Source organism: Cebidichthys violaceus, unplaced genomic scaffold, assembly GCF_023349555.1.
Source record: "Cebidichthys violaceus isolate CVI_PGR_0920_01 unplaced genomic scaffold, fCebVio1.0.p SCAF_27, whole genome shotgun sequence".
Lineage (NCBI taxonomy): Eukaryota > Metazoa > Chordata > Actinopteri > Perciformes > Stichaeidae > Cebidichthys > Cebidichthys violaceus.
The window spans coordinates 2,861,433-2,886,027 of NW_027176450.1; the positions used below are offsets into that span (position 1 = coordinate 2,861,433).

General features: G+C 40.1%; 1 protein-coding gene across 2 annotated transcripts in view; it reads right to left on the bottom strand.

Moving 5' to 3' along the window:
• Nucleotides 1-24,595, bottom strand: part of amot (angiomotin) — a 67,578-nt gene that overhangs the window by 37,494 nt on the left and 5,489 nt on the right. Inside the window, exons 2-4 of one of the 2 annotated variants that reach the window (XM_068721266.1) lie at nucleotides 4,185-4,242; nucleotides 2,340-3,354; nucleotides 64-631 (exon numbers count right to left, since the gene is read on the bottom strand). In XM_068721266.1, the coding sequence (XP_068577367.1) occupies nucleotides 64-631; nucleotides 2,340-3,354; nucleotides 4,185-4,242 (1,641 nt within the window). The remainder of the gene's footprint in view (nucleotides 1-63; nucleotides 632-2,339; nucleotides 3,355-4,184; nucleotides 4,243-24,595) is intronic. The other variant, XM_068721268.1, reaches the window with a different exon arrangement.

Genomic DNA, 24,595 nt, shown 5'->3' on the forward strand with positions numbered 1-24,595 from the left:
AAAAACGTGTCCAGTATCACTTTTAAATTAGGGAGAATATGTCTATGATCATTTAAAGTTTACCTTGTGCAACTTGGTGACTTTCTCGCGGCAGGCCTCCATCTCCTGCCTGAGCATCCTGTTCTCCTCCTTAAGCACATCTACCATCTGGTGGGCGCGCACCATCATGCTGAAAGGCTCCCCTTGCATGTGGTAGTAGGAGTATGGGTGAGGGAAATGTCCGGCCTGAACTGGTGTCTGCGGCTGGGGAGGTGAAGGTCCTTGGAACTGCTGCTGCTGTTGCTGATGTTGTTGATACTGATGGTGCACCCTCGGGGTGGAGCCATAGGGGTCATGAGGTAAACCGAGACTTCTTGGATGTGTCGGGTGAATGGGCCCCAGGGGGAAGGGCTCGCCTGCTTGGTGGGAGCTGGGAATCTGCGGACTATGGAGCCCCATATTAGGGAAGGGCTCTCCCTGGCTCTGGGGATGCTGGTGAGGGAAGGAGGAATGGGAAGAGTGGGTGGCACTGAGCATGCTGCTTAGGGTGGAGGATTGGGTGCGGGACAAGGAGCCCACAGAGGTGACAGAGGAGGTGGGACTGTGTTGATGAAGGGGCCTCTGGATGTAAACTGAACTCTCCTTACTGGACCTGAGGAGAGATCAGCTGTGTGTTTACACTGTTTTCAACCTCAGTGTGTAATGTGTAAAACATATTCACGCAACTGTTCTCTCTCACCCACTGTATTCACTGCCTATCCCATTTTCTGTAACTTCAAATGGGTTTTCAATCATTTATGTATACAAACATGTTATTACATTATTAAGTCACAGATGAAGTTTATCTGACAGATGATGATGTATTATTATAGAGTAAACTACCCAGCAGTACATGAAGAAATTAAGGTGAATTAGAGCTTTACCAGCAGCAACATTAGAGTGACTAACACATTACTTTCATTTCATGAAATATTAAAGGAGTCTTCTTTCTCACACACACACACACACACACACACACACACACACACACACACACACACACACACACACACACACTAGTGTGTGCACTATTTACCTTTGAATGTATGTCTCTCTTTTGTCTCTCAGTCATCTGCTGCTTATCGGTCTATGTCTTTCTCTCTCCTCATTGTAACTTTTAACAAATCAAGCTTGCACGTGGAGTTTTCATGAATAGTAAAGTGAATTGTTTTTGTTTGTTTTGGAGCCAAACGTGAAGTTTGTGAAATAAAATCAAACTGCACCCAACCTAATGTATATGATAGATAACACTACATGGGCTCACTTCTCTACAAAAACATATATTTTTTTCCACATGGAACCATACATTTTGAGTCACTCACAACCGATTGTCACAGCCACCTGCACAAACAGGCTACCTTTATAATTATATTCACAAGACCTGGCAAAATGACCAGGCAACGCCATTTGTCAAAGCAGGAAATACCGTCTAACTCGTTCATGCAGTGTCTGGTCACGAAAATGCACGTAAAGTAACATAAAAAAAGTCATAGTATATATAGTATGCCGAAAAAACATATGAAAAGTAAAAAAATAGAATGTCAATAAAACATCATAAAAATCATAGTATAGTATGTCCAAAACAAGTCATTGTATTTTATGTAAAAGAAAAGACCAAGTATAATATGTCAAAAAATGAAATAGTATAGTATGTCGAGAAAACTCATGAAAAGTCAAAAAATAGAATGTCGCCGCCTATCCCATAGTTTGTGGTTTGATCCCCGAAGTTGCTCCTGATGGTGTGTGTTTGGGTGTATGAATGGGTGGATTGAGGGTACATTTAGAAACAATCTGAATAAAAACCTGATATCAATGCTGCCAATTACCATTTATATACAGATGGAAAGTGAAATCAGACTGACTTGGGTAATTTGTTATTAACATTGCGAAGATTAGTACAGATTAACTGATGGGCACTCAGGCTCATGTCAGGCAAGATGAAAAAAAGCCTAAAGTAATCCACAGCCGTGAAAGGCTAATTGTAATTAGTTGCATGCACAAACAATATCGTGCTGTACATGGCTCAACTCCAGTTGTTTTCAAGACCCATGGGTGACAGATAGGTAACGGTAATTTCAATCGGTGAATCAGTCTTTCAGCAGCTAGGATCATGTATTATTTAGCTGTAAGAGCACAAATTCCTCAAGCAGAGCTGTGTCATTGTTCTCTGGGTTTAAATCTTTGTGCGACACCTTTCACATTACATGCAGATATTTGATTTACTGTTAAAAGTATTATTTAGTATATTACAAATATTTATTCTCAAGCATCTTTAAGTGCATATATTTGTGTGTAGGTGAAGGGCTGTATATGATCCTTACCTAAACGAGCCATACTCAGGCGGGGGCTGGTATCTGACGTGGGGCACCTCCCTTGAGTGCTCCCTCCTTCTCTGCTCCTGGTAAAAATGGCCTCCAGATTCCTGCTGCATGGTAGGAGAGCCTATTTCTTTGATGGGGTAGTCTGGAGGCGGACCCCGGTGCTGCGGCTTGTAGTAGTCGCCTGGCGGCCCTGGCCGAGGCAGCTGGGGGGAGAGCAGGGCGCTGGTGACTGGAGCGTGGGCCTTTACGCCGCTGGTGGCCAGGGAGAGCTGCATAAGTCTTTCGCTGAGAGACCGAACATGTCCTTGCTTCAGATCCTTTAGCCCATCATCCTGGTGCACCCTCCCTGTTCCACTCACTCGCTGCACCATGGGGCGACCCTCAGTGCGCACCTTGGCGCTGGTCAGCCCGGTGACATAGAAGGCGGTGCCCACTGAAGCAGGGAGAGGAGGCTGCTGGGGCTGATTGTTCTGCTGTTGAGGCTGAGGAGGAGGACCATGCCCACGGAAGTATTGTGACTGCACTTTGGCTTCTTCGTACGTAGGGAGGTCCTCAAGGTTTGGGCACTGCCCTTGAGCGCTCCCACCCCCTCCACTGCTGCCACCTCCTGCTCCTCCACTTCCAGTTACTAAACCTCCTCCCCCTCCACTGCTCCCGCCCTCTCCTACTTGGGTTGAGCCCAGTTTCTCCAAGTTGTCTGTCTGAAGCTCCTGACCCTGGGGCTCCTGACGGGCAATGTGCGGGGTCATGAAGTGATCATCAGAGGGGCCTATCTGTCCCTGCCCCGAATAACCTCCTCCGATCCCAGCCCCTGCTCCTCCTTGTTGTTGTTGTTGTTTCTGCTGTTGCAGCACGTAATTCCGGTTCATCTGCTCCTGCAGGAGGCGCTGCAGGACGGTGCTGCCACAACCTCCAACACTGTTGTTGGACGACTCCTCGGCTGCGGCCCTCATCTCTGCCTGACGCTGTCCACGCACCTCATGGAAGGACAAGCTCCGCCCACGGTCAACACTCCCTGAGAAGAGGAGAAAGTGGAAAAAGAGAGAAGGAGGAAAGGGAAGCAGTGTGACAAAGGGATGAGAATTAGAGTTTTACAAGGGGGAAGAATGTGAATGAATGGAAAGATAAATTATCCAAGAGAGGGCCAGAAAAGACAGAAAGAGTGAATTTATTGCAAAAAATACCAGGGAAAAAGAGGACAGAAGGCATTAAGGTAAAAAGATGCATGTGAACCAAACCGAAACAAAACCCCACAACTCTGACCCATACCACAAAAAAATACACAAATCAATCAATAAGCACAAGGTGAAATCAAATGTGATATTATTTTTGTTTTGTCTGACCATGAGTCTAAAACCAAAAGTTTACAATTTGGCCTATATAAAACAGGAAAAAAAAGTAGCAAACCATGTCACTGGAGAAGCTGGGACCAAAGAACAATTTGCAATTTGGCTTAAATTAAATGAAACACCACATCAGCCACAAAACAAGCAATGTGTTCTCAGTTGCATATCCCATGTTGTCAAAGTTGAAACCACCTGGGATTTATTTGCCGTGAAGGTGCAAATCAAAGAGGATAATTTACTCTTTTAAAAGGGCCTGTATATAACATCTTCTTTCCAATCTTGAGAAACAAGTGAAAAAAGTGATTTATTAACATACTATTAATAATAGATTTAAATTCTTCTCACATTTTTCTTCGTTTGCCTTCTTAATTTTAGTTTTTAAAGGGGGACTGCATTGACTTGATTGATTCGTGTGGTTTCTTCTGACAACACTGAATGTTAACATCTACACAATTTTACATCTTTTTCTACAGATTAAAGAAATGATTACATCTAGCACCTTTCTCATCTAGCATTCTTCTCATTCTCAAGGAGGAAGATGCTTTTTTCCGAAACATCTGTAAATAAATAAAGAAATGTGAGACAAAAGGAAACATGTTAGCAACTGGTCATTATCTTCAAGCTGAAGAGACAGAAGACAAAAATAGTATTTACACAGTAAAATGGGCCAGGCAGAGGAAGTTCAGATTCCCAAAAAACTCAAGGGACTTTCACAAAATGAAACATTACAAAACAAGAAAACTTCCAAGGTTACAAACCTTTCCATTACAAATAGATACACTTTGGCGTTCTTAAAAATACAATAAGAAACTTTAATTTTGAGATTTTAACAAGCTTCATCTACGCCGCCGCATCTGTTCAGTCGGCCGGACTATTGTGATATGTTTTGTGTGCTAGAGGGTCTAACAGTCAGTGCTGAGTGACTCAAAGCAGGAAGAGCCAAAGAGAAATGGCAGAGCGAACAGTTCAAGGTAGGTAAACAATTTTTTTTTGTAAAAAAGTAAGTTTAGGCTAAGAAGTGAGTAGTATACTTTATAATATGAAGTAGTCTAGGTCAGTGATTCTCAACTGGTGGGTCGCAGACCTTTGCCTGAAAAAAACCCCAAAAAACATCTTGAGCTTTTATTTTGAAGGGGATTTTTTATGCAGCGGAGTTATTCACATTCCTTAACAGTATTTGGCGTTAATGCCTTGTAATGCTAATACACACCCGCCATTTCACAGTATAGAAGAACACCCACAAAGTTTGTTTTCATATGCTAATTGAGCGAAACGCAAGTATGACACCGACTACATGAGATATGAATTGTCTTAGATTGAGGACAAAAGAGGGCAAAAACTGAAGACATTTCGGATGACATCAAACAACAGACCACAGCTTGATATAAGGCAAGTGGTCATTTTGCATTACAAATGGACGATTCTACAGACATAAACAAAGTTTTACTCGTTTACGTGAAACATGTGTTGGACGGGGACTGACAGGAACAATTTCTCTGCACAAGAGAGCTCCCTACTACTACGACTGCAGAGGACATCTTCAGTTCAGGTTCAAACTGCACCATCTTTTCATTAAATACATTTGAGAAGTTGAAAATTTGGGTCGCGGCTTGTCATTAAGGGGTGATGGTGGGTCCTGCAGCCAGACCAGTTGAGAACCACTGGTCTAGGTGTTGTTTGGTTTGTTTAAATAAACATTTCACAACATTACTAGATACATACATAATTACACTAATTATAGTGTAATAACATGCTATTATTTCATACATATATTATTGTAAGCCATTAGTGGTGTAACAGACCATTGTCGATCTGTGATCCATACGGATCCCCCCTTACAGTTCAGCACGCATGTGAACCGCAGATTAATTACAGTTTAACGTTAACCATCACAGTGTGAAATAAAGTTTTACTGACAATCATTATCCGCCAACATTCATTTATGCTTTTCTAGTCGTCAATCTCTGATGATGTTACATCGTAAACAACCAATCCAACCAATCAATGTTTAATTTGACAGGACGGTGGCAAACGAAGGTTCTGATCAGTTACATTATGATGCATTGAGGCTCTGTTCAGTGAAAATGACTTTTGGGAAAAGATAAATTATAAGCTTAGGATGTGTTTAAATGGAATCTAGAGAAATGTAGAGTTGGTGATAAACTTGAATAAATCCATTTGTTTATTTTCACAACAAATAGATATTATAGATGATTTATGAGCTGTTTAACTTCCTAACACTAGGTCTAAGCAGCATATAACACATCATTAAAACTAATGACAAGATTTGTTTTAATCAATAAAAATACAAACTTGTATTTGCTTATCATTTGAACACTATAAATTACTATAACAAAGAAAAGGGATAACATTTAGAATTTTATGGTTTATTGACTTCAGAGTGGTTAAAATGACTTTTGGGATGGTGGCCAAAAAAAAAAGTGTCTGGAGCCTTGCAGACTAGCTTTTATAATAAACAACAAAGGGATCTGTATGACCTTCTAATTAGACAAAGAACTTGTCCCTGTTCTTGTCTTGTTAGACCATAGTGTTCGACACCATTGACCATTACATCCTGTTACAGAGACTAGAACATTATATTGGCATCAAAGGAACCACACTAAACTGGTTTAAGTCCTATTCATCAGCTCAACCTCAGTTTGTAAACGATAAAACCTCGATGAAGACCAATTTAGTTATGGAGTTCCACAAGGTTCTGTGCTTGGACCAATCTTATATATGCTTCCTTTAGGCAATATTATCAGAAAACACTCTAAAAACTTTCATTGTTATGCAGATGATGCTCAATTATATCCATCGATCAAACCAGATGAAACCAACCAGCTCACTAAACTGCAAGCATGTCTTAAGGACATAAAAACCTGGATGACCAGCAACTTACTGACGTTAAACTCAGGCAAAACTGAAGTTATTCTACTAGGCCCTGAATAACTCCAACATCAGTTATCTAATGATAGTTTCTCTAGATGGCATTGCTCTGGCATCCAGCATCTAGGACTGCCTTTTTTCACCTATGTAATATTTTAAAAATCAGGTACATCCTGTCTCAAAGTGATGCAGAGAAATTAGTTCAGGCATTTGTTACCTCTAGACTAGATTACTGCAATTCCTTATCATCAGGCTGCTCGAATAAATCTCTCCAGCTGATTCAGAATGCTGCAGCTCATGTATTAACAAAAACTAAGAAAAGAGATCATATTACTCCTGTATTAGCTTATCTGCACTGGCTCCCTGTAAAATCTAGAATATAATTTAAAATCCTTTTACTTACCTACACAGCCCAAACTGGTCAGGCACCATCATATCTTAAAGAGCTTATAGTACCATATTACCCTACTAGAGAGCTGCGCTCCCTAAATTCAGGGTTACTTGTGGTTCCTAGAGTCTTAAAAAGTAGGATGGGAGCCAGAGCCTTCAGTTATCAAGCTCCTCTTTTGTGGAACAAACTTCCCGTAATTTGTCATATTTGGCATTGAATGTGTTGTAACTCTGTTATGTTGTTCATTCTGTACACATGACATTTATCACACCTCTGTCCAACTTGATAGAGCGATTCCTCCTCTATTGCTCTCTCTGAGGTTTCTTCCTTTTTTTTCCTCCCTGTTAAAACTTTTTTTTTGTCCTGTACTCATGTGAGGGTCCCGGGACAGAGGATGTGTACAGATTGTAAAGCCCTTTGAGGTAAATTTGTGATTTTGGGCTATGCAAAATAAATTGAATATGATCCAAACCGTGACTTTTGTAATCCGTTGCACCACTATAAGACACACATTTTGCTGTTAATTATGCTGTTTGCGACATATTTCTATAATTAAATTCCAAAATAAAAACTCAAAGACAAAGATGAAATAAAGGTGTATATCATTTTTGTAAATGCACATCACCACTTCCTTCGTTCACCATGTGGCTCTAGATCAGTGATTTTCAACCACTGTGCCGCGGCACAACAGTGAGAAATCGTCAGGTGTGCCGTGGGAAAATGTCCAATTTCACTTAATTGGTCCAAAATAATATTATTTAGTTGCTGCAAATAGTTTGCCATTGTTGAGTGTCTGAGCCGGCAACATAGTGGCTGGATAAGTAATTCAATACTCTTCCATGCCAGTGGGTGGCAGTAGGTAGTGCAATAATGACCTTGTTAATTTAAGACTATTAAATGATGCACAGAAGAGGTTGTGGTGACAAGACGAACAGCGATGGAGAAATATTTGAAAAGGAAAAATGCAGAGTCTGAAGTGGGCCCTGGACAAAATTCTAACCCAGATGAAAAGCCTCAAAAGAATGAAAAAACGGTGAGCTCGGCAATACAGTGAACGTTATCTTTCACCGGGGATCGGTATGTATATATGCTGTATTATGCTACAATGTGTCATTTTGTAACTTTTTTGGTTGTTGGTGTGCCGCGGGATCTTTTTAATGTAAAAAACTGACCGTGGCTCAGAAAAGGTTGAAAAACACTGGTCTAGGCGACGCAGGAAAAATGTGCATTATTTGGTTGTATATCAAGTGAAAGCCATACAATATAGATTTTATAGAAATAAGATAAAGTTTGTCAAATAACGCAAATATCTATCTGCCAGTAGGTGGCGCGATGACTATGAGTCAATATTGTCATTTAGATGTCCTAAAGGTGCGTTCACACCAAACATTAACCGCGTCATTCACGCCGAGTTACTCGCGGGGGACCATTTGTGGTCATTCGCGTGATTCGTGCAAGACAGTGCTTGGGGGCGTGGCTTATCACCATTAAATAAGCCATTTATTTCCGCCATCAACCATGGAAAAAATAACCTCTATTCCTGCTTAGTACTTGTTGTGGAAGTCCCAGATATCCCGGGAAACTAAATGCCTTCTTGTCTGGTTCATAACATAGTCCAGAGGAGCTCCGTGGATTTCATTGAGCTGTATTCACTGTGTCTAGCAAGCCACACGTCGACTGGTTTACTACAGCTGTATGAACAGAAAATAAACAGATTTTGCTGTGATTTATCTGCAATAAACGGACAAAAAGGGATGCCGAAATAACTACGTAATGACACTGATTTGTAAAAAGTTTGAATTCATGTTTTGTTTCTCTCCGCAAGACGACAAGTAAACAACTTTTAAAATATTTGTTTTCTCGATCTGTGCTATTCTATGCTAACATTGTAGCAGCTCCATCAATACTCAAAATAACGTCATCTAGGCGTAAATACGACAGCATCTTTTTCATTGTTTGTACCATATGGTTTACACACATACATTTATACACAGTTTTGTCCGGTCTCTACTAATATGAGGTATCGTAGAGCTCTGGGTGAACACCTACGGCTACAATATCTTTTTTCCTGATTCATAAATGTCAGTGATGACAGGAGAAGCATCTAAACTCTGATAGGCTACAATTCTCGCATACACGCAATTTTTCGAATTTGCATCACTCCAGTATCATCACGTCTGTGCATAGACTTTGTATGTTATCTACATACTGCAAATAATTTGCGCCGTGTTCACCATACCTGCAAAGAGTATATATAGAGGTGAAAAAACACCGAAACCCTGTCAGGGGTTTCCCAAGGAGAATTTTATTTAAAATGTAGCATTCTGGTGTACTCTGAGAAGAAAATTAAGTGATAAGACATTTACTTTAAGCAAAAAACTAATTTATTATTCAGTTATTAATCAGTATTTCAGCTCTTGAACCCTGTTACTGTATGGCTTAATATTAATGGACTTCCACTGTTACTGTAAAGCTGTTAAGCTGCCTATCTTCTATTTGCAATTAATATGCATTCAATGCAGTACAATTATTTAAAATAATTGTATCAATTGTACCGGATACAAGAAACCTCTATGGATCCACACGATTCACGTGGATGATATATTTTGATTTAAAATGGCGAATTTCGCCAATATAGCGACAAGTTTGCAGGTATGGAACACACCATAAGGCCTGTGCTGTTATGAAGCATGTCATATTTGGGTCAGATTAAAGGTAGTAGAGTTACTACAACTTGTTTAATCGCAGAAAAAAAGTCACTGGTTCCAAGCTGCCCTCCATTCATGACTACATGTTCAGAGTCAGGTAATAGCAGACAAATTCAGTCCATACCCTTCACACCCTTAACACAACCTGTTCCAACTTCTCCCCTCTAATATGCGCAAAAGAGCACTGAACTACACACAAGAACAACTTCTTCCCGCAGGCCATCACTATAATCAGTCATGAAGTGTCAGAAATAATCTACACACGATAAGACTTAAACATCCAATTAATTCCATTATAGATTCTATTTTTACAGTTGAAATGCAGAGTGCTTTTAACATGGACATATCATTGTGCACTGTCAGTATCAATCCTACATGCTGTATGCTGTATATATCCATCCATTCAATACATCAGTCCACAAATTTTGAATAACACCGACCTGCATGCAACTTATTCAGAATCTAAAATGGAAAACCAAAGTCAGTCGTCTGTTAGTCTTAAATTGCAAGTATGCACATGATTTTCCACACTACCACATTCTTTGGTGATCACTCATTTAATCTTAGGCTTATTGTTTGGTTGTTATTGTTTCTGTTCAAAACTTTTCAGATGATTCTTTTAGTATTTTACCAGACACTCTTGCTGAGAACATATTGTTGACTGCTCTGGAAAAAGATTCCATTTAAAAACAATTAAATAGAGAAAGTGGGAATGTAAGAATGAATACCTCAATGACAACAGATAAAACAAGATAACGTAAACATACTGATACTGTCCTGTTTGTGCTGGAAACGAAAATGTTTTCAGGAAGCATGGAAGTTCATCTTACATTTGCATGTTTTTGATGAAAGCTTAAGTTGAAATGCATTTAGTGTTTTAATCTCCTATCCACACCGTAACAAGTTAATTGATGGCTTTTTCATTTTCTTTGACTTTCTTTGAACATCTTACAGCCTGAACTAAATTACACCCCTTACCCTGTTTTCACCTCCACAGCAGAAACTTGTATCCAGCTCTCATCCTGATGCTACTTCTTTTAGAATGACTGGCGAAAACAGGCTCAAAAAGTTTTAAAAAGTGTCTTACCTTTGTGTCTTCCTCAAGCAATCACTGTATATTCTACTAAAATCAACCCTAGAGAAAAATACGGTGGTAATCCAGAGTGTGTCTGCTTCACCAAGTGTCTTTCATTAACATCTACCTTGTGCAGGTTTGAGGCAGCACACCTATCTTTCCATGTCCAACCCCCCTCTTTCCCTCATTCCAACAGGTGGGGCTGGGAGGTAGAGACAGGTGGATCTGGCAACCATTCAGCACTGAGCCACTCCTTCATACCTGTGCACCAGTGTAACTGCTTTACTAGCGTTTACTCTGCCAACCGTCAATGACATATATACTTGAGACTGAAACTTCCCCTTTTCACTGCGTGTGACCAAAACAACAGCCACATGGACTACTGGGTAATGTTTCCTTCTTATTCTCTGGGAATATAAAAAGATACGTCTACGGCAGAGATTGACGTTCCCCTTAGCTATTGTACTACGCAGACACTCTTTTGTTTGTTTTCATTTCAGAAGGAAGACAGTCCAGTTCAAGAAAATAAAGTATCAGGTCTCTTTTTAGTCTCATGTCTGCTGTGTTTCAATCTGATGCAGCAAACAGTGTCTAGACATGTGCTTGAGACATCAAATCTTAGCATGACGACATAGACAGCTGATTCAGACAGGAAAACATGGGACATACAGTCACATGACCTACAGCTCCTGCATACACTGTCATTTGGACACATACAGTCGTCAAAGCTGCAGAGGATGCACTATGGTCTTAAGGTATATGGATTTTTCAAATGATCTGTTTAATATTTATTGTGGAGCAGAAAATTACTGATAACCCTCAAAAATGAGATGTTTGATGTTCACTCTGAGTGGATTTAAATCTTTATTATGGCTTGGCCTGAGGGCAGACACACCATCATGACCGTCTTGTTCATGTAACTGGCACAGTTCCTCTCTGTATGTCTGTAGGACCGTAAAAGAAGACCGTACACCTGGCTCAGCTTCAATACATGTTGAAGGTTTGCCCAAATTGTAAAAAGCTTCTGCAGCTCTTTGTTTAAACACTCCACTTCTGCACCTTTTCTTCTTTATGTTCACAAACCAAAGTCAAACTGCTAAACTCTGCATGGTGCCCCAGTGTATTTTGACAGCTGCCTAAAGTTTGTTTTATTGTACCGGCTATAATGGGCATAATGTCAAAATGTATTTCTGAATAGACTTTATTAAGTACACTTTTGGGAGATTTAGCTCATATCACTGGCATTGTAAATATTGTCATATACAGCCAGTGACAAGTTTGTATCAGTAAAATGCTTGGTTAGACACAATAACAAACAGACCAGATTGAGTGAATGTTAAAGAAAAATGTTATATTATAATAACAATGTGAGCCCGTCAGTGGCCAAAACACACACTTTTAGTAGATGTGCATTGACGTTGCAGCCTGTTTTGAGCAGTTTTGTTTTGTGCAGCACTCTCGCTCAATACTGGACCAATTTCAAAGATTGTTGTTCCCACTCCGAAATTAGCCTTTAAGTAGGAAAGTTTTCAGGATGTAGGATGAAACTTGACACCAAGATGAGTGCAGAGCCTGCGTTATTGACATCTAAAGTGCCAGAAGCCAGTAGAAACAAAGACATGAGTCAAGCTGGGTGGTGTAATTACAAAATGACATAGATGGGAACCCAACCTCAGGTATTTGAACCGACAGGTAGACGAAAGTGATACAGGTTCAACAAGAAAGCTCCCAAAATTTCCCACAATGGGTAGGATGAAGATCTCATCTTAACATATTCAATTAATGATGCTTCTCGGATAATAAAAACATCTTTATCTGGGAAAAGTTCAGATACTTTCAGCTTTCTCTTTCAGGAAACTCCCTGCATCATATTCAGACTCGGGGTGCTTCCCATTACTTACCACAGTTTTCTACTTCTTCACTGAACAGTTAGTTGAAAGGCCACACTGGTGGTCAGTGCTAAGGCAATTGAAAGTTATATTTAAAGCAGCAACCTTTCTGTCAACCTACTCAATTTTGCCTCACCTGCAAGCTATCTCTGCCCATAAAGAGACACATATAATTCAGGTAAAGATTTTCCGATGAATATCAGTCTTCTTTTACATATGTATTTTCTTTTCCTTCTTACTCCCGGTTTTCAATGTGCAAAATGAAATGATCTGTCTTTCCGGGATCTTGCTGCATTGATCTAGCATTTTTCCTTCCCAATGCCAATAGCTCAACTCAAAGTATCTACTAATACAGAGTACCAATCAAATGCCAGAACCCTGTTTTACTTCATTTTTGGTAACACTTCCTTTTCAGGTCAATAAGTTACATGGTATGTAGATAATTAGCAAGTACCATATTTTAAATGTCTTAGTGTTGAGCACCAATTTACCCCAATATTTACCTCAAATGTTTTAAAAAGCACTCAAAAATGATTTCAGAATTATATTCCCCTCTTTCCTAATATGCAGTAATACATAGTTGGTAATTTAGTACATTTGCAGGAACACAATACAAAGTTAATGAGAACAAATGCTTATTTCCCAGCTCCACTAGTGAGTAGAAAATATTTACACGCGTGTGGCACCATTGCACAAGCAGCCAAAGACCCACACAAATGCGTTTATGCTCAACCAGCATTTCATTTCCGTACTCTCTGAAATGCCAAAGGATGTACAAACAAAATGTAGTGTGGGGGCGGCTGTTGCTCAAAGGTAAAGCGGGTAGAATGGTGCTATAAAAACTAGAATAGTGTAAACAAGTGTTACCTGCATAACACCATACACAAAATTCCACAATACCAAGGAGGAATTTGTATTCAACTGTAAACCTCTAATGTTCATTGACTTCTTTATATACAAGTATTAAATGCAATATAATGAAACAAAGGTGAAATACATTGAAAACATTTGGCTGAACATTTGGCATAACCAAATGCAGCAACAGCTTTCAGAGCCTTCATGCACGACCCGAAAGTCATGATGACATAATTTTTATGGCGCAAAGACCTTGCACCGGCTTCACTCCGGTGAATAAAAACCAAGTGTAACTTCTTTGAAATTCCTTAAAAAGTCCCCAAAAATGTTTTGTTTTTTCACAATCCCTTACAGGCTGAAACTGTATGTATGAGCCAAACACCCCATATCATTACATTAGCAACCAATAACCTCTTTTGACCTCAGCACTATTCATCTGTTTCCACACAAATAACAGATTAGTTTTTTTTTAATTCCTTCATGTTTTGTCATTTTTGCAAAACCCTTACCACCATGTCACGTTTTTTTAAACCCACATTGTCATGGTCAATAGAGGGCGCTCTAACGCTATAACCACTCCGCACAAGAACAACAGGGTTGCGATGCGCAGAGGGAATGAGAGGCAACTGCTACTGACAAAGAGAGAAACAGAGAGAGACTTCCAGAGCATTGAGCATTGTTTTAATTTAAAAGTGCATTTATTTTCATAAGTTTAAGCCATTAGCTATCCCAACTGGAGATAAATGATAGTGTGATGATGTTTTATAACTGTAACACAAGGTGCATTTAACGTTTACGTTTTTTTAATTTCCCGGGTTAGCAATTAGAGAGTTAGCTCTTGAGTTGTGAGTTAAGTAACGTTACTCATAATTGTTATCTAGATGTGATGAAAGTGCGAGGAACACATTTTAAAAATTAGATTTTATTAGAGTCGTCATATACATATACATGAGATGTAACTTCTGCATTTAACCCATCCCTAGCTTATTGGGAGCAGTGGGCCACTGAGAAGTGCCCGGGGAGCAATTAGGGTCTTGCTCAGGGCCATTTTTGAGGGCCATGCACGAAAAGTTGAAAACATTGGCACACGCTTCAGAACTGGCGAAAAATTGCAAAGTTCTGCAGCAATTTGGCTTGAGTGTTGTCAGCGCACTCCATAGCCCCAAATGCCAGGGTTTGGATAAAGTTCTTTCGATGTTCACAAAGTTTGGTGGGATCATCATTGCTCTCATTTTTAAGAGCATACAACATTTTTTTTAATGTTTTTCATTGAACAGGAATTGAGCCATGTTTTGTTAATTTGCATTTTAAGACATATGTAAGGATTTTAGGATGCAAAAAAAACTCAAGAACCTTTGCACCCACGTTCACACTAGTAACTTTTATGTTGTTCTTCTAATGTTTATTATTAGGGCCCGAGCACCGACCTCAGGCGGCGAGGATCTATTCAAATTGAAAGGATTATTATTAGGACCCCGAGTAGCGACCAACAAGATATTGTTGCTTTTCAGATGGTTGACGCAATATATTTACCGACGTGTGCTCTCTGTCCGCTGGTGGGAGTGTGCTCACCTGTGTGTACGCACACGTGTCTATGTGTGTGCATGTCCGCGCATTGGGCGGATACAGAGCGTGATACAGAGAGCAGAGGAGAATTGTAAATGCGCGACCATGTAGAGACAGAAATGACCCTGGATGACCAACTGTCATTCTCAGCAAACATTTCATCGGTTACACGCTCCTGCAGATTCCTGCTCTACAACATCAGGAGGATTCGCCCCTTCCTCACTGATGAGACGGCGCAGGTTCTCATCCAGGCTCTTGTCATCTCCCGCCTGGACTACTGCAACTCTCTACTCGCCGGAGCCCCGGCGTCGGCCATCAGACCTCTGGAGCTTGTCCAGAAAGCTGCAGCTCGTCTGGTGTTCAATCGCCCCAAGTTCTCCCACACAACTTCCTTCCTCCGTTCTCTACACTGGCTACCTGTAAGAGCTCGCATCCAGTTTAAGACTCTGGTGCTAGCCTACAGGGCAGTAAAAGGAACAGCTCCTTCCTATCTCCAGGCCATGGTCAAGCCCTACACCCCCGCCCAACCACTTCGCTCTGCTGCCTCGGGGCGATTGGTTGCCCCGTCGCTCAGAGGTCCCTGCGGCCGATCGACCCGGTCACGGCTGTTTTCTGTCCTGGCCCCACAGTGGTGGAATGAACTTCCCACTGACGTCAGGACAGCAGAGTCGCTGCCCATCTTTCATCGGGCTGAAAACTCACCTCTTCAAGAAGTGCTACCCTGAGCCTTCCACTTATTGTATTCATACTAGCTTGTTGCACTTATTGTATTCGTATTACTTTTTTGCACTAACTGTTTTTCTTTGTTTCTGCACTGTACTTTGGCTCTGAGTTATGCTCTGCTTCATGCTCTTAGATGCTTGTTTGGAAAAGGAGATGTACTAGTAGTGACTAGTAGTTCTTTTGATTACCTATGTTGAATGCACTTATTGTAAGTCACTTAGGATAAATAATATCAATGCAAAGTGTCAGTGAACAGATATGAAGCTGTAGTGTGTTCACGTGAACGGAGCAGGCTTCCCTGTAACTTATGACGGGATAAGGGTGGTGGACAAAACCGTTACTGTATGTAGGCGTTGTTTAAAAAGAAAGACATACGACAACGGCAATACATCAGGCATGTCCACACATATGAAGAGACGCCATCCCAGTCTGTCTGTCGGTCTGTTGTTGGTGTGCCAAGGCACAATATTGATCAAAAGACGAGGGCATCAACATACCTCATGTTGCACTTAAAGTTAACAGAATTGAATATTCATTTAGTTTTATTTTTATTTGTTATTTATTTAATTTTGTTTCAAATTGGACATCTTCAATATGTTTGTTTTTATGTAAGACTATAGCCCAAAGTTCTTTGCTTTAAGTGTTCTTGAAGTTCTTTAATTAATAAATGGAAAGCAAAGTTATATTTGTCTCCTCCCCTTTTCTTTGCTGATCCGAAAAATTATCCGAACCGTGACTCAAGAACCGTGAACCGAACTGAACCGGGAGGTTTGTGATCCGTTGCACCCGTAAAAATAACTAGAGAAAGCTGATTTAAAATTATCAAAAGCTTCTTGATATCTACTTTTAGAAGATATTGACCAATTAACTTAAAGGGGTGTGTCTTTGCATATCAATACATCTACAGTAACTTCAAAACCATTGGTCCTATCATCTGTTTTGTCTCTCCTCTGCCATTTTATAGTCTTGCATGGCATGATCACTTACGAGATCACAGCCGCCATTTTTCTTTTGCTCTCGCTTTGCCCCCCCTGTACGCACGGGCACGCACACACCACGCGATTGTTTGTTGATTTTATTTTAAATAGTATGCTTGTACTTGTAGAGTAGTTGTTGTTAGCTAATAATATTATATAATATAATATATATATCTTATGCTCCATCTATCTGAAAACCTGTGTAAGAAGGAGCTGAGATCAAACGTGAGATCAAATACGGCTAGCATCGATTGTAGGTCCACAGGCTGAAATATTGTAATGTTACAGAGAGAGACTGTGTGGACATTAAGTCTCATATAAAGCCAGTTAAATAACAACAGTAGAAGGTTGGATGTGGGTAACTGTTTTATCCGTGGTGCCTTTTGAGAAACTGAGCACTGGAATGCCGCTAAGCTGCTTTGGTAGCATGAAAGCATGTCTGCCCACAACGGTCTGTCTGTACGCGTTGGTGCTCTGTTGAGTGTGTAGATTTACTTGACTGCCCTGAAGGCACAGAAGTGAAAAACAAATGTTCAAACTGTATGGAATTTAAAAGACAGTTATTCCTTGGCTTGGTTGTGAAACGTTAGCTTTGACTTGTTAAAAATAACCTAATTTATATTATGTCTTAAGACTTTTACATTGTGTTCAGTGGCAGCTGGTCAACAGAAGGCGCTAGGGCGCCGCCCCCCCCCCCCCCCCCCCCTTGAGCCACAAAAAATAAAAATAAGAAATAATTTATACAAATTGTCAATATTTGTGTTTTTGAAACATGGAATGCACCCAGTAATATGTGTAAAATATGATATCTGCGCAAAAAATATATGCTTTTCCTGCACATCCTCTCCGCTTGTCTGCATGTCTCAGCAGCTCTGGAGAAATCACCCACAGGAGGTGGGTCTATGAAGCAGTTTAGCCAATTGCTGATTAAAGATATAAATGTGTGACATCTAATTTAGCCAATCAGCATCCTCAAATAGATTCAGCCATGGGCAGAATCGGTTTTGCCCCAAATTGCGCGTCCTCGTCAGAACTAGTCTCTACAGGCAAGCGCCAACGCAAGCGATACTCCCCCAAGACCCGTTTGAAACTAATCTAGAAACTACAGCTGACAGAGCTGATCCCAGATCAACCTGACCTCACAATCAGACAGACTAGGAAAGGGAAGCAGTCCATGCAAAGCTTCTCTAGTAGCTGGTACACCAGAAAGGTTTGGCTAGCTCAGGGGTCGGCAACCTTTACTATCCAAAGAGCCATTTTGCCCTATTTTCCCCCAAATAAAATTTGTCTGGAGACGCAAAAGCTATTTGATATCAGCTTATAAAGTTGTATATAGTTATATTATATATACAAAAACTATAGTTTATTGCATTTATGAAATTATAGAACAAGAATAAAGACAATTCACTTTATTGCTATTTTATCTGCTATAACAATATCAAACTCTTATGAAGAGGAGAAAAAAACTTGCTCAATTTGCTGCAGCAGCTGAGAAATCGCTCTTTTTCGCTCATCTCCAGCGTGATACCTTTCAGCAAATGCTGCATGTTTATTCTGGAAGTGTCTTTCAACATTACATTTTTTGTTGTTTGGTAATTTCTTGCCACATTTCAAGCATACAGGTAAGCCGGCATTGTTGGAAGTGAAAGCTAATTAATACGTCCACGCAGAACTAAACTCTATTTTCCTCCGTGACTTTTCTTTTTTTGGATTTATCCATTGATAGTGTAGCCGAGGGTTAATGTTTCCTATACTTTATGATAATAATAAAAGTGGCTAAGTGGAGAGCAGGGCTGCCTTTCAATCAGAGGGTCAGCGGTTCGATCCCCGGCTACTGCTCTACTAGTCTCATGTCATTGTGTCCTTGAGCAAGACACTTAACCCCCCAAAAAATAAAATAAAATTGCTCCCGTAGCTGCGTCTACGGTGTGTAGATAGATACTGAATTGTAAGTCGCTTTGGATAAAAACGTCTGCTAAAAAAAAATGACCGTAAAAAAAAAAAATGACCGTAATAAACACGGGGCTTCGTAATCTGCGCCAAGACGGCAGCAACTTTATTCACTTCTCCCACACTTCACCAGAACCTCTGTCTGTTTCCATCTCATCCTCCCCAATAAAAGCTCCAAACACAGGAACACTGCTTCCTGGAGAGCTCTTAACGTGCTCAACATAATAGCTTACACTAGTTTACCGATGGCAGTGGTCTGCGAATCATAATTAGCCACCTGCAGGGAAAGGCGCTTTACAGCAACGTACTAGGATGTGACGCTCATTTTAGTTGACAAACTATTAAAAAAAAAATTATTTTGGCGGCGTTACCAGCCCTACGGGGCGGACGTCTGAAGTCACGGTTAGCAGCTTTGAGGAGGACGGACACAAAACGGAGGACTTCCCTATTCTTATTAATGCTTATTTTGTTCTGCACAACTATTGTGAAGTCCACACACACAAACTATAAAGGAACTAAACATTGATTGCTCTGAGACTTCAGTCACCAGCAGAGCTACGAGTGAGAGACGTGTGTTGACCTCATTTATTGATCCATAATCTAGTAAACTTTTATGTGTAACGTTAAGTGTTAATTTTAAAGTAGATGTGACGTGAGAGAGCAACAGCGCTGTAACTTTCCACGAAATGTCTGTTTGAGTTGAGAGGAAGGTTTTGAAGGTGAAGTCATTATTAAAGACTACTTTATCACTCTGTCGTATTTTTTTAACTAAGCAACCAATCTACAGTGCCTCGCAAAAGTATTGACACCCCTTGGCATTTTTCCTATTTTGTTGCCTTACAACTTGGAATTAAAATTGATTTTTATTTGGATTTCATGTAATGGACATACACAAAATAGTCCAAATTGGTGAAGTGAAATGAAAAAAATAACTTGTTTCAAAAACTTCTAAAAAATAAATAACAGAAAAGTGGTGCGTGCATATGTATTCACCCCCTTTGCTATTAAGCCTCTAAATAAGATCTGGTGCAACCCATTACCTTCAGAAGTCACGTATTTGGTTAAATAAAGTCCACCTGTGTGCAATCTAAGTGTCACATGATCTCAGTATATATATACACCTGTTCTGAAACGCCCCAGAGTCTACAACACCACTAAGCAAGGGGCACCACCAAGCAAGCGGCACCATGAAGACCAAGGAGCTCTCCAAACAGGTCAGGGACAAAGTTGTGGAGAAGTACAGATCAGGGTTGGGTTATAAAAAAATATCCAAAACTTTGAACATCCCACGGAGCACCATTAAAGCCATTATTAAAAAATGGAAAGAATATGGCACCACAACAAACCTGGCAAGAGAGGGCCGCCCACCAAAACTCACGGACCAGGCAAGGAGGGCATTAATTAGAGAGGCAACAAAGAGACCAAAGATAACCCTGAAGGAGCTGCAAAGCTCCACAGCGGAGATTGGAGTTTCTGTCCATAGGACCACTTTAAGCCGTACACTCCACAGAGCTGGGCTTTATGGAAGAGTGGCCAGAAAAAAGCCATTGCTTAAAGAAAAAAATAAGCAAACACATTTGGTGTTCGCCAAAAGGCATGTGGGAGACTCCCCAAACATATGGAAGAAGGTACTCTGGTCAGATGAGACTAAAATTGAGCTTTTTGGCCATCAAGGAAAACACTATGTCTGGCGCAAACCCAACACCTCTCATCACCCCGAGAACACCATCCCCACAGTGAAGCATGGTGGTGGCAGCATCATGCTGTGGGGATGTTTTTCATCGGCAGGGACTGGGAAACTGGTCAGAATTGAAGAAATGATGGATGGCGCTAAATACAGGGAAATTCTTGAGGGAAACCTGTTTCAGTCTTCCAGAGATTTCAGACTGGGACGGAGGTTCACCTTCCAGCAGGACAATGACCCTAAGCATACTGCTAAAGCAACACTCGAGTGGTTTAAGGGGAAACATTTAAATGTCCTGGAATGGCCTAGTCAAAGCCCAGACCTCAATCCAATTGAGAATCTGTGGTATGACTTAAAGATTGCTGTACACCAGCGGAACCCATCCAACTTGAAGGAGCTGGAGCAGTTTTGCCTTGAAGAATGGGCAAAAATCCCAGTGGCTAGATGTGCCAAGCTTATAGACACATACCCCAAGAGACTTGCAGCTGTAATTGCTGCAAAAGGTGGCTCTACAAAGTATTGACTTTGGGGGGGTGAATAGTTATGCACGCTCAAGTTTTCTGTTTTTTTTGTCTTATTTCTTGTTTGTTTCATAATAAAACATATTTTGCATCTTCAAAGTGGTAGGCATGTTGTGTAAATCAAATGATACAAACCCCGAAAAAATCTATTTTAATTCCAGGTTGTAAGGCAACAAAAAAAGAAAAACGCCAAGGGGGGGTCAATACTTTTGCAAGGTACTGTACTTCCTGTTTACACCAGCACCCGCACGCTCAGTGTACGTGAATAGTCACGTGATATTTGTTTTCAGGTGTTTTATCTGGACGGAGATCATTTCGCAGACTGCCACAGTCTATTAAATTAATGGGAAACACTGACTATACTGTTTTACACAATAATGACTTGAATCAATAGTGTAATGGTGTTGTATGCAGGTTGGAGAAATTCACATGCAGGTGATCCCGATCTCTTAAATGAGAGTTGTGTTCAGCGCTAAAAATTGAAGTGTTGCAAAATGAAGCTAGTGCTGTATGACAGCCAGGTAAAAGCACGCATGATGTCTATGCTGTGTATGACTTGCACCAAAGCCACACTCTTTGAAGAGATCAGCGATGTGAATATGCCAGCAAGTGGTGAAGGAATTTGTGTAGAAGAACAAGAGCGTCTCATTAGCATCACAGGTAACATTACATGTGTGAAACTGGATGATAAAAGAGAATGTGTTAGGTGCAGGAGAAAGCAGCCAAAATTCAACACCAAGCTGAAGCAACAGATGCCTCTTCTCGCAAAGCACTGGTGCCACTGTAACTTTGCCACCACCTGTTCTGTGCACATACATGTAACAATTGAACCAGGGCGATCAAATGCAAGATGCAGATGATGTGGAGCAACACATCAATGAGACTAGTTCCTCTGCCATGAAAATCAGCACCTCAAATGTGGCAACTAGCCTGACCAGACACACGGGGCCAAACCACCAAAAATAAGAAGTGAATGAAGATATAAAGACATTGCCGCTATCAAACAAAACAACATGGTGGTTGGTGACTCTTTGGATGACTTGTGGGACTGTTCACATTGGATTGATAACCCTGTACAAACACGTCACTATAGGACTTGTCTTTAAAATTCTCCTTTGATAAAGTACATAGCCTACAAATCAAATTTGTTCAGTATTTTTTAGATAACAAACTAAAATTAAAATGCTAGTGCTCATTTGTGTCTTTTCTGAATAACAAACCATAAGAAATACATCGTGAAATACCAGGATGTTAAATAACTGTTGCTAATGTCTTCTACGGAACTCTTTCTGTAATTCCTAACAATTTAACACTTGGTAACTTTAACATTACAGAAGCCCAATGGTGACATTGGTAAGAAAAATATTGTGTGGCCATATGACAACACCAGAGCCCTGCCTTAAAAAGATCTGGGGTTTGCAAAGTAACTTACGGTTACATAAGTTTATTCCTTTAATTTATTATGCAGATGAATTCTTACGGTGTGTATGGCTTATTCTTTTAGCAACCCTAATATTGTGAAACAAACTTGGGTGCAAATTAAAAATGAATAGCCTATATAATTCAAAGCAGTAGACTTTAAATAAAATGTAGTAAGTAGGGCTGTACATAATAATTCAAATCTACATTCATAATGTTGACATTCAAATTTGATAAATAACAGGCTAAACTAAAATGAATGGTATTATACTATTTGTAGAATTAGTTTACATCACAATTCTCTCATCATAAATTCATATCACATATGTTAGCGTGCATTTCATCACAGTTGTGAATTACAGTCCTGCAGACTGTATTGCATTGCATTAATTTGCTCCAGGTTTGCTGTGGGGGATTATAATATATGAAAGGCAGTCTTAATTTACACTCCTGCATTTGGTAGCTGCAACTGTTACTTTCAGCCTGAATTATGTATTCAACTTCATCGTACTGGTGTAACATTAGTTTTCTCTTGGTTTGTAAAATATACCGCTGTGCTGTCAGCAGACATGTCCATGTTTGTGATTGGTCATATGTTGCAAACACCGCCCCTTTCATGTGAACGCATTCTCAGCCAGATTGCACAAAACACTGGGTTGATTTACCGAGTTCATAATCAGCTTTGTAGGACCGCTTAGGAAGATTGCGGTTGTTAGGGTCAGTAATGCCAGATAACTAAATGATAACCTATGTTGCATTTCTGAGTACAGGGCCCAGGCAACTTCTGTAGAGCTATCATACATTAGGCATCATGAATTTACTATATTTATAACATAACATGCAGTGAAGATGAGAGGAAAATGAACCAGAGAATGGCATGGTAATCAATTCAAAACTCACAGGATATGTTTCTTTACAATGTTTAAGGATGCGTAAAAATTATTTTTGAAATCACACAGTAGAGTTTGGTACACTAATACCAAAAACATGCCTGGGCTTGTTGCAAATTTGGCCATATATGAATGTTTGTCCAAACATCACCCAGCTTGATGAATCATTTTAATTAAGCTTTTGAAACATGCCCCCAATATGCCAAGACATATGACTGGTGGGACTATGACTGACTGCATAGATTGTCATCATGAAACAAGAGTGTGATTGGTGTCGGTCCTTCTTTAGACAGAATTAAACCAACTGAAGTGACTTTACTCAGCTTTATAAAGCCTGAAACCTTTGATTTTGGAAGTTGAGCTGCTTCCTTCTGTTTAGCAATAAAAGGGTTAGAGCCCGGAATCGCTGCTTGCAGCTATATTTCTTGTTTTTTGTCTGCTGCACCGGCTCAAATTACCGTAAGCTGGAACAAGCTAGAAACATGAAACTTGGATCAATAACAGGAAATGATGTGCAAGTGCTTCCCAAGAAATATGACTCCAATCTGCCACACAGTGGTGCTGTTATCAACACCCAAAAATGTGATTTTGAAAGTCCGAATGACAAGAAATTTGGCACACGTCCAGCTCAATCTGCGCTACAAAAAAAGCCATTGAAAAAAAAAAAAAGTCTTCTCCTATACCGTAGGTCTGATTGCAACTCAGATTTTGTGTGGATCATAATTGGAGTAATATTATTAAGAAAAAGCTTGTTGATATCTTATATAGTTCTCAAGATATTGACCAATAAACTTCAAAAGGCTGCGGCTCAGCACAAAACCACACTCAAGTTAATAACTCTTGGGTCAATAAATACAAAACTTGCAGGATATGTCCACAAGAGTACCTGAAACATACCGCAAATGTGTCGTTACATCAACCACAATGCCACCCCTCACACCATTACTCAAATTTACCACTTTTGATTGCTACCAATTTTTCAGTGGATCATTATTAGATAAAAATTATCAAAATATATCAAAAAAGTTTTATTATCCTATTTAGTTTTCAAGATATTGACCAATGAACTTCAAAAGAGCATGACATAACCAGACCAAATTGGGCCAATAACAAAACAAAACCTGAAAGTTTAATTAAAATAACCCCCCAGAGGACACTACAAATGCAAAAAAATGGCATGCCATAAAACAAATTTGACTATATATTAGGGGTGTAACAGTTCACAAAATTCTCAGTTCAGTTCAATATGATACAATATGTGTAGTCCGTGACGTCCGGCCGTCTGTTGTCAGAGCAACAGTGGGCGCTTCGGACATTTGATTCTCTGTTTGGGCTTTTGTTTTCTTTTACAAAGCAAGAATTATGGTCTGGAG